Source organism: Haliotis asinina, chromosome 2 (assembly GCF_037392515.1).
Source record: "Haliotis asinina isolate JCU_RB_2024 chromosome 2, JCU_Hal_asi_v2, whole genome shotgun sequence".
Lineage (NCBI taxonomy): Eukaryota > Metazoa > Mollusca > Gastropoda > Lepetellida > Haliotidae > Haliotis > Haliotis asinina.
This window is the reverse complement of record NC_090281.1, coordinates 8,125,997-8,137,334: the sequence shown is the minus strand read 5'-3', so window position 1 is coordinate 8,137,334 and position 11,338 is coordinate 8,125,997. Positions and strand designations below refer to the sequence as shown.

At 38.2% G+C, this 11,338-nt stretch overlaps 1 protein-coding gene across 1 annotated transcript in view; it reads left to right on the top strand.

Moving 5' to 3' along the window:
• Nucleotides 1-3,107: 3,107 nt before the first annotated feature.
• Nucleotides 3,108-11,338, top strand: part of LOC137274792 (protein unc-80 homolog) — a 79,859-nt gene continuing 71,628 nt past the window's right edge. Inside the window, exons 1-2 of the mRNA XM_067808126.1 lie at nt 3,108-3,306; nt 4,480-4,528. Coding sequence (XP_067664227.1) covers nt 3,215-3,306; nt 4,480-4,528 — 141 coding nt within the window. The 5' untranslated portion in view covers nt 3,108-3,214. The remainder of the gene's footprint in view (nt 3,307-4,479; nt 4,529-11,338) is intronic.

Below are 11,338 nucleotides of genomic sequence, written 5' to 3'. Positions count from 1 at the left end.
CAGGAGAACGGATATGAACCCAGTGATTGTTTTCTCGTATGTCTTCTCATATTCGATGATAAAGGAGAAAAATGTTTTCAAAGTTCAAATCCATTTGACGTCTAGAGAAGTTGGTTATGCAAAATATTCCATATTCGTTTTCTAAGGGGCGTTTGTCTATCTCCAAGCAATGACGTTATGGAGTGGCAAGCATTTCACATCCTGTCGCGATGATTACTATACAAAGGCTTCATAGAAATGTTTTTATAGTTCTTCTAGACCAAGTGACACGCGGGCCAGTGTCCTTGTATATATCCAAGACGAAATTACAGTCTCAAACGTCTCAAACGCAGAAATAAATTCTCTTTCGCCTGTATGAAACAGTAACGTTTGTGGACCGTTAAACGCCATTTTATTCCACTGCTCACAAATAAATTCCATCTAGAAAGACGTGTCACAATCGATTGATGCTGATGTAGTCACTCATTGCTTGTCTCCCTTGTCTGGACTTCGTGAATGACACACTACATATAGAAATAATTACAAAGCCCTATAACGTGTGCATAGTAATGATAAGCATCGACACACTATCAACGGAAATAAACACCGCAAGTTCCACAGATGGTGCGGGGTTACTTTCTTTACGGTACAAATCGTACGATGGGGTAGACCAGTGGTAAGAGCGCTCTCTCGTCACGCTCAAAATCCGGGTTCGATCCCATTTTTTATTGTGACCAGTCCTTGAACTTGATATTGCAGGATTATTGTTGGAAGCGGCGTAAAACCATATTCGCACCCTATTATTCTGACTTTATGGGTTGTGTGTTTGTGGGTGCCTTGTGTTTAGGCCGTCTACGGGTTTCCTTGGTGGGCCTGGCGTTTATACAGTGAATATCCTGCTTTGGACGGGACTAAGCATTTTATTGAGTACTTAGTGTTTATTAGTTTTCGAGTAAGACTGCAGTTCATCGGTCCGCTTTTGAACCAAAGGGACCAAACGATCCACATTTTACATGTTCCTCTGGTGTTTGTGCCCTCATATGGTGGGTTATCTACCTACTGGTTTCAACTTCACCGCTGGAGCACGACAGAATCAGCTCGACAGACTGTTCAAAGTCCTCCTTTCATTATTTTGACAATAGGTGAAACGTGCAACATGTCATTTCGGCGACTACACTTTCTTAGTAAAGTACAACTTCTAGTACATTTTTGGTTGAGTCCCATCCGAGATTCGAACCCGCACCCTCAGAGTCAGGCACCTAATTACCAGCGTACAAAGTCAGCCGCCTAACCCGCTCAGTCACCGCGGCTTCCACACAAAACTGGTAGTCTAAACAGAGTATTTTGTGTATCCCTCTGATAAGAGTACACTGGCACGGCTCCCACGGCCGAAAGCAATGATTACACAATGCCATTTAGAAAGTGGTCAAATGTAACATGTGTCGTATTTGGGATTACACTGTTTTATTAAAATACAAATTCTAAAATTTACACAACAGCTTAACCTCATTGTATGAAGTAACTTAGGGGGTTCATAAAGATACAACTGTACATCTACCGACGTAACGTGTAATTGCAATGTGTAACACACGCATACCGACGCTGAAACGTCACATACTGTGGTACAGAAAATGTCAAATGCATGAATTTGACAGACATTTTTACGCGACTGTTTGGGGACCGTCGAATAACAAGAACCGCTTAGTTAAATGTATATATGCGTATCATTGTCTTCAATGTAACGCCACGGTGATGGTAATACGGGGCATTTAGAACGTCATTGATAATAATGATGATGAATTTCCTGATGTTAGTAATAAAAATTACGATAATTATGACAATGATGATGGCCACTTGAATAATTCAACACCACTCGAGGACAATCACATTGCAAACAATACAGCATTTGAACGTATGGACAAGGAACACAGTAACAATAACAACAAACACAATATTTCATGATCTTGTTTAGGTATGTAAACTGAATTATATATGCATATTGGGTACATAAATTAGTTTAAGTTAAGACGCTTAAAATACATACTTGGTATAAAAGAAATTCTTAATACACTAAAACACTCGTATACACTAGACTTTGCAATACTGAAAATATTTACATGACATGAATGAATGCAATACATTCTAACCAGGGAGACTATAATATGTTGTAGATTACCCCTGTTCTAACACAGAAACGAAGGCACACACGTGCACATTGTGAAGTCGAATTTAAATTCCTGAACATACAGATGAGACTATTTGTTGACAAAGTGAATGGCAAACAACTTCTTTTATTTAGTGACGGCAACGTTTCGCATGGTATATCTGTTTGACAGCTTGTATCGGAACGCGCACGAAATTGGTACCCACAGCAGTTGTCAATATTAGCCTATACTTTCCATCTTCTAAAATACCATTCAGTGAAGTGGACTATTTGTCTAAGGCTATTATTCTCTTGAAATGAACAACGGTTTGGTTAGACAGTATCAACCAGAACCATGCGCCTGATAACTCGCTGTTACTGATATTATTTTCGTTCCCTTGCCAAATGACGCATGTTTTGACATATCGTATCTGATCAATCTACAAGATTACATTCATGCACGCCGCGCACATTCCTTTTGCCCAAGTCCGAACCTCTGTCCCTGAATCAACAAAAATCAACACTGGACAGAGCTGTATCGATCCCCCGTCACTCTGAAATCCTACAAATGTGTGATGATCTGATTTGTTTGTGCCCGAATGAGGTGCATATAGGTACACATAGGTAGAGTTTAGATGCTTGTACCGGTTAACAGGTGCTGGGACTTTAATTTTGTGCTATGTTCCTGAGAACATACGGTTATCACATATCCTAACGCCGTGTTGCATTGCATTTATTACTTGTAATCAATAAAATTAGATTAGAGCGGACGTTTAGCGACGTTACCACAGCACAACCAAGCATTTTATTGATCGATTCTGTTTCAAAACATTCATGGAAAGCCTCCATCCACAACCTAATGTAGCTAGTCGTTCCCTCAGCAATATTACCATTATGCAAATGAGCCCCAAGAGCCATTGATGCGCAGGATGAAATCTCAGAAAATGTCGAGACATAAACAACGACTGACCTGTCGATGGAAAACATGAAGCGAGCAGTCGGCATGAACACAAACAGTGCTGCAGTCTGTGATTATATGCGTTTTGTCGCAACCCCGTCCATTTTACCGTCTACATTCTAAGAGCTTTCAAAATGACGAAGCGAAAGACAGTCGGTGGTGATGATTTGGATGGTGATCAATCGGTGCCTCTCCCCATCCAAACCTTCTTTTGGCGTCAGATCAGGTAGATATTGGAAAGTATTAGATGCATCATGATACATACGTATGTGGTAATGACAGTCTTCAGTATGTTCGCTTACTGTGAGGAGAGCGTTCGTGTTGTGTATTCGAATGACAGCAGGGTTCGCGCATCATCAAGTGTCAGTATACAGTACAGTACAGTACCGGGCAGAAATAACCGCCCATTAGATTATACTGGATTTTACAGTATGCGCTACAGGCCATCAAATTTTTGGTGCGACAGTAGGTGTGACAGCATTTTCATGCAAGAAATAAGAGATACTTATCATGCTATTAATAGATTTTTTTGTCATCAAGTGAAGTTAAGATTGTAAATACTCTTAGTATTTTGGACCAGGTGGAAATGAGGTCTCAGTGTGTTTTGTTTAGTGGTAGGTTACAAAACAGTATAAGTAAACTTTGATATAATGTGCCATGTTGGTGTATGAAGATATGATTCACACATTTATTTTCAGTGCAAGGAACCAAATTGGTAAAGAAGCACAAGTTCATTATGAGAATACTGCTCAGGGTTACAATGGAAGAGTAAATATGTCATAAAGAATGTACAATGGGAATGATATATAATGATATATATGATACAAAAACAAAACAAATATGAAATTATTGACTGAAGAGTTTGTGTTTGAGGAGCAGCATGATCTTAAGGTGTACACCAAACATTCTGTATGCTATGCGAAAGTACAAAACATTTAGGCATTTTTTAATTCTTAACATGTTTGATAGAAGGTTGCAAATGTCTGTCATTGTGTAGGTAAAATTTCAGCATCATTTCTGGTATTGCATGTAATGAAACAAATGAAAGAGCATTTTGGAGGTGTCTTCAGATCTCCAACATTTTCTTTAACAGTCAGTCTGTTTTGTATTTTTTTTCAAATCAAAGCCTCCCTTCAGTTACAAGTTTTGTTATCTGTGTGTGTGTGTGTGTGTGTGTGTGTGTGTGTGTGTGTGTGTGTGTGTGTGTGTGTGTGTGTGTGTGTGTGTGTGTGTGTGTGTGTGTGTGTGTGTGTTATTTTAGTAGTATATAGTAGCATGATGGTGATGCATACTGCTATTTATGCATAGTAACATATACTCAAGTATATTTCAGAAATGTGAATTTGTAATAGTCCCGTGGGCTGTAGTCTCATAGTTAAGCCTATTTTGTGTATTTCAGCCCCTTCATTCGGCCCAAACAGGGAAAGATGTGTGAGGCAGCCTGCGTGGTGAGTTATCATGCGTTATTAACCCTTGCCCTTTCAAAATTGCAGGCAATATCTCCATTTGTAGTTTCGGTTTCCAGAATAAACTTTTCAGAATGTTCAATTTTCCTTCTTCAAACTCTGTATGTATGTAAACATCAGGTTTGCTTTCAGCAGATTAAGTTTGCTTCTCACGAACTTGTTAAGTAATATTTTTTCATTTCCAGAAAAGGATGTAGGACTTAAAAGTTATATTCAAACATTTATTCAGTGGGTATTATGAACCATTCCAAGAAAGTTCATAGACAAATGGTTGCAGTGAGGTGAATACGATACATGCATGAATATTGGATAATGAATAAATACCAAATCTGGAGTTGATATTTTATTCATTATATTCAGTGAAACAGTAGTTCAGTAAGTTCCTTGACATGTTCTTACAATGTTGACAGAGTTAGTACAGAGTTGACAGTGACTCCATTACTGCCACATTTAATGTATACCTGTTGACTGTTTCCCTGTCTTGCTGCATAGACGTCACTTTAATGAGTAATACACAAGGTCGAGTAAATTCATTCCTTTATAAGAAATTCGTAAATGTTCAATTCTGGTGATTGTTGATAGCTTATGGCATTTATCAAGTGAAGAGGTTCAGTTATACATGAATACACAAGTGAATCATAACAGTCAAAGTATTTACATCAGGAATGTAGAGAACTGATGCTTTTTGTTGATCAGGAATTTTTTAAAATTTTGGTTTGTGTGTTTGAAATACTCAACTGAAGATAAGGTTGTGCCTGTAGAGGAATTCATTAACTTAGCAATTGTCTTTGTGTATTCTCCTTGGGTAAGTGCTGATTCCTGAATTGTGTGCTGAAAAACACCATTACAAATTTACGCGACAGGAAGGTATAGGTAATATTTCAGGAAGATAAGCCATTATTTTGTGGTTGGAGAGGGTACCCAATTTGTCTGACGGTCAGGTGCAGTCACTTCGTTCATTGTGCGTCAGAACTCCAGAGAAGCTGTGTATTTGTATGTGATATACAAGATGATCACATTTCTCAAATTATGTTTGAGTTTTTGTGGAGAAATACACAAGAACATGATGAATAGTATGAAATTATTGCATACTATGCAGTTTGTATACCTGCATTTACAAGATGTCAGCTGTTGTTAGTAATTCTTAAGAATATGTTACATTGAGCATAATTGTTAGAAAAGTAGACATGTGTTACTGGGCTAAGATTTTTCTGTCTTGGCGCTTAGAGAGCTTCGAAAATCTGGGCCCTGAATGAGAGTATGGTTCAGTTGTGACTCATGTACCTCACACTTATGTCTGACAGTATGATGCATGATACATTATGTGTCAGTTAATTTATTAATTTTGTAAATTTAAATAGTACTCTTTTACAAATTTTGCTGTGAGAATGTTTACACTTTTTATTTTGTTTTTACTACAGTTTTTGTTGCATTAAGATAATGAAATATTGTAGATAATTTTTTCATTAACATTTTTTTAAGAACATAATGTTTGTTGACAGTTTACAATGTGAATGTTATAGCCTCCCCTTCTATGAGAACTTTTTTGTGATTGAGATGATATTTTGTAGATCATTTAATCAGAAGAAAACATGGTTAGTTAAATGGATGATAACTAGGATGTGGGAGAATACAAACTGCATCATGCACATTTGTCAGTTTTTAGTGGGCTACATCCATAATGGACCTCCAAGGTTTTTAACATTTGCAACATCTCTTAAAGCAACACCAATGCATCTAACACCTTGTATGTTGAATAAATGGTCCAAGCTAATGTGTCTCTAATAACTACCCTGTGGAAACGATAGGGCCACCATATTTGGCCATTGCTGATTGCTGCATGGAAGATTTGGGCTAGTTTGGGTTATGTGAAGTAACATGAATATGGATTTCCATTTATAATCACAGCTATGGTGTCCAGTGATAGTGCAAACATGGCAACCATTATTTATTACCAATTCTGGCGACCTGCTGAGTCATAAGTGTCTCTTCTTCCAAGCCTGTTTGGTTCCACACAAGTGCAGAGTTCTTACAATACAGTCAGTATATATAGCACATTTGTAACCTTAGTTACAACAGGGTTTAATGTATACACACAATTATAAATTGATGCAGAAAGCGTAATGTTTTTCATCCATTTGAACCCGTAATGATAGTTCTTGCACCTTCTTGACAAGAAGTTATCTACAGCGATTATACTGTATTGTTTTCTTTATTTGGAATTTTTTAGCTTTGCTCTTTAGTTCTATATTCATAGCTGTCATTGTCTAGTATTTTCATAATTCATTGTTGACAGATTTTAATCTTCCAAATGTTTTCACTGTTAAGTATAATTGTCTTTGTCACGATATTGCTGACATACTGCTGATGTGATGTTAAATATTAACTCACTCACTCACTCTTGACAAGAATATGGTTCCTGTTTTTCAGGTATTTTCTAAATCAAGGTCTCGGTAAACCAATTTAGCTGCTAGATATACTTCCAACATGGTGATTTAGTATGCTCTGTGTCAGAGAAGGTCACAGTATACACGCACCAGCAAATATTTGGTGAAATGCTATCATGATCGCTTTTGATCTTACATACATGACTTGAGTGGAACAGTGTTGTAATCAGTAGCCAGGGTAGCAAAGTCGTTGTTATGAGTGTTTGGAATCCAAACCTAATCCACTATTGATTATCAGAGGACGTGAACGATAATCCATTATAATTTATATACTAGGTACATAAAGAAACTGTGCATACAAAAAATTAAAATCTAAATTTATCAAACCTGTATAGACACATTAGGATTTAAACTCAGAGATTAGTGACATGTATCCAACATGTATGCACGTGCCATGTTCCGTGACGTCAGTGGTTTCGTACTTGAGACGTGCAGTACGCTGTTGCACATGCATTGCTGGACAGAGAAACAGAGCAGATGAATGCCACACAATACAATCACTTTTGAAAGCTCAACCCATGCCCATGTGATCGTTCAAAAAATGAAACGGCTATTGAAATGCATAGCATGCCAAGGCTAACGTCTGCACATCATCAAGAGGCCACTGGAATGGTCCATGGGTGGAATGTCTCAACGACAATTGACTGCACATTTCCACTGCCACCAGACACGATTTCTGCACTGCACTGGTGAGGTGTTACCAGAACACAAATGACGTCATCAATCGGCCACGTTCTGGACATCCATGTACAACAATGCCAAGACAGGACAGATGGATAAGGGTGACCCATCTTTGCCACAGGTTTCACACTGCTGTGATGACTGTCCGGATCATCCCAGGACTTCCCCCGTATTCATCCCAACACAATTTGACAATGTTTACATCATCACGGGATCAGACATGACGTCCCGCCATAGAACTTATTCATGGACAAGCTCACTGAATGTGGTGCCAAAATCATGTCCACAGACCTTTGTTTTGGTGGAGAAATCTTGTTTTTTACAGATGAGTCCAGGTGTAACATTTCCCATAGTTATAGATGTCAATGTGCCTATACTCACGTGGGAGAACATTACGCACAGGCCTGTGTCTTGGAGAGGAAACGCTTTGGTGGGGTTCCGTGATGATTTGGGGTAGCATAACAACATGCCAAAAAACTCCTTTTGTGATTGTTCAGAGCAGTGTAACTGGTGTGGGCTATAGGGCTCAGATTCTTCAACATGTGGCAATTCCTTCTCTGCAACGTCATGGCCCCGGGTTAACATTCCAACAGCACAGTGCCCACCCTCATAAGGCAAGGGTTGTTATGGATTTCTTGCAACACCATAACATTGACTTGCTGCTTTGGCCTGCAAGTTCACCGGATCTCTCCCTGATAGAGCATGCTTGGGATGAGATGGATCAACGTCTAAACTGTCTTCCTCATCTGCAAGATGACGTCCTTGACCTTGCAAAAGACTCAAAAGAATCTGGCGTGACATCCCACAAGCCTTCACTGCACGTTTGATAGACGCTATGCATCATCACTGCACTGCTGATCTCAATGAAGATGGTGGCTGATTAACTGAAAATTGTTTTTCACAATTGATAATGATTTTTAACCCATCTTTTGATCGATTTTTTATTATTTTTGATCATCGGAACACCACCAGAACTATGGAAAAAAGTTTGTTGGCAGTGGAATATTGGCATAATCCAAGTTCTCCACATTTCATGGCTGAGCCTTTCTAATATGACTGGGATGTACTTTTGAATTCCATGTTGACTCACTGACCTGTGAAGGTATTTTGGGGATAAAAAATATATTTTTATTTGCAAACTTGGCAAAATTAGGTTCCAGGAGACAGACCTATATATTTCAATGACTGTACAGGGGCAAAAATTTATACTACAATAATTTAGATCCTAGGAACATGATGGTCAGGTATTCCCTCCCCAGATGGTCAGATCAAGGAAGTTTTCAAAGAATATCAATGCTGTGATACATGCAGGCTATTTCTGGAATGGTTCTTGTTTTATGACCCTCCGGCTAATTCAATCAGAACAGCAATATTGGCAAAAATCTATTTCTTCATGCTGCTGATTTACTGCAAGAAGAAAGCATACTGGCACATGTCCAAGAAGTTGTTGCCACAGAAACGATTATTTGTCGCCAGTAGTAAATTCACATAGCAGTACTCAAGGAATAGAACCACCAGCTATGTGGCTAAATTGCTATTGATTTTCTCTGGGTTGGAGAGTGGCCTGTCTCAAGCAAGGACATATAGTATTACACATTGACAGACTCATAGACTCTCAGTAATATGCTGGGATGCTGTAATGGTCAGACTAATGCCAGTTGTAGGGGAAGTATTATTTAGCTGGTGGATTAGATAGGAGATACTTGGTCACTAGAACTGGAGTGGACCATGCACAATTGTAATATGTCACTGTCAATGCTTTATTGAACTGAGGAAAGGTGATATTGGATATAGATTCCTGTCTGACCTCGTAATTCTCACCCACAATACTCCATGAGTCTGACAGTTCATTGGTCACTTAGGTTGCAAACACCCGATAATATTTGTTTTTGTGGTCAATGAATGCCCCTTGAGTCGGTGACCTGGAAATGTTATCACATTAGGAGGGCAGTACCTGGGGCATCTATATGTTAGGGGAAGTACTGTGCGGATGGGGAGGATCTGATCGAGGCAATAACTTGGGGATGCTCAACTGACACCGTGAGGCACAATAACTTGATTATTGGTGTCCATTCTACATTTGCATGCATATCAGGGATTTATTCATGCAGCATTCCAAGCCAAGTGCTCATTGAAAGCAAATTGAATTATTTTTATTCTCACAATATTGATTCAGAGCTCCAAATACGTTTTCAAGCTATTGAGTATTTGCTGACATGTCTGTTTATATATGCGTAATTGCATTTGTTTAGGAGAAGCTAGCATATTGTATACTCTCACTAGTTTAACATGTTTAAAGAATTTATAACTTTGCACAGATTTTCTTATCCTTATTAGGTAATTAACACTTTTAGATATATAAATATGAATGCTTCTCAGTAAATTCTCTCATTTTTAAACACTCAACCTGGAAGTCATGTGACTGCTACAGTAAACTCGGGACAGTGGATGCAGCTATAATAGCATTTGTATATAGGCTTCGCTTCACATTTGGTAATGCTGTTGTAGAGTTTGTGTACGACTGCAAATTCAGTTAACTGGGTAAAGTATGCAAGGTATTGTAGACCTAATGGGTTTTGAGAAAGATGGAAAAGGACTGTCATTCTGTATGCTGCTAAAGGTAACCCACACCTTGAGTGGAAATGTATGTTGGGTCATCCAGTCTTCACCAACAGGAAGACATGAGATGGTCATCAGAGGGAAGGAGTTTATGTTAAACCATCCAAAAAATATATCAACTTTCCATTCAAAATATGTCTGTAAACAAACTGAGTTAAATAACTACATGCTTGTTTTCAGCTCCAGTTAAGGTTTTTTCTGGCTTTTAATGGTCAAAACAATCCTACTATATACTCTGTCCAACTTGGACTCTTGCTCGAACTGCTGCATAAACTGGACTGAACTTAGGGTCCGAGCCTGCAGGCATCGATATAAGAAAATTCTGTGTAACTTGGACTGCAGTCAGTCCCAAGCTGGTCCGAATTAGACAAGATTGCATCTGTATTGCCATATGTACTATGGTGTATTGAGAGCTGTTTGACAGTGAATTTTCATGCAGATCCATTTTTTTCATTACCATATTTAATGTTTCTCAGCATGGTGCAGTGCATCGATTCTGCTGTTATTGATACAGGATAGATAACAACACAAAGTCTCTCATATTTTGACCATTTCTCAAACAATTATGAAGGAAAACAGTATGTGAAAGAATCTCTGCTTGAGTTTAAGTAAAATTAACTATCCAAAGAATTGAATAGTCATGAATATTGTAAGTGTAGTGTTCCAAATTTGATAAAATGTGATAAAATGAAAAAGGATAGGCTAAATGGGATATGTCCTACCTAGGGTGGATGATAATGGTCACTACTCATATATGTTAAATTTGTTAACACTGTCAAGATGTCCGGTACACTATCTTATTATTGTTTTGCTGGAAATAATGAACAATACATCAGCTTCAGATTTGTTATTGTATTTGTAAACCACTATTCATGCAATACCTGTAAACCAATATGTATGCCTGATATGTATCCTAGTCACTTCCTAGCAACTCGTTTTGGATATGTTGAAAAATGAACTCTTTCAGCTCTTTCTAGAATTTTGAAAATGTTTTTCGAATTGTGTAAATGTCCTGTACCTAAAATGATGTGCGTGTTCCATTTCA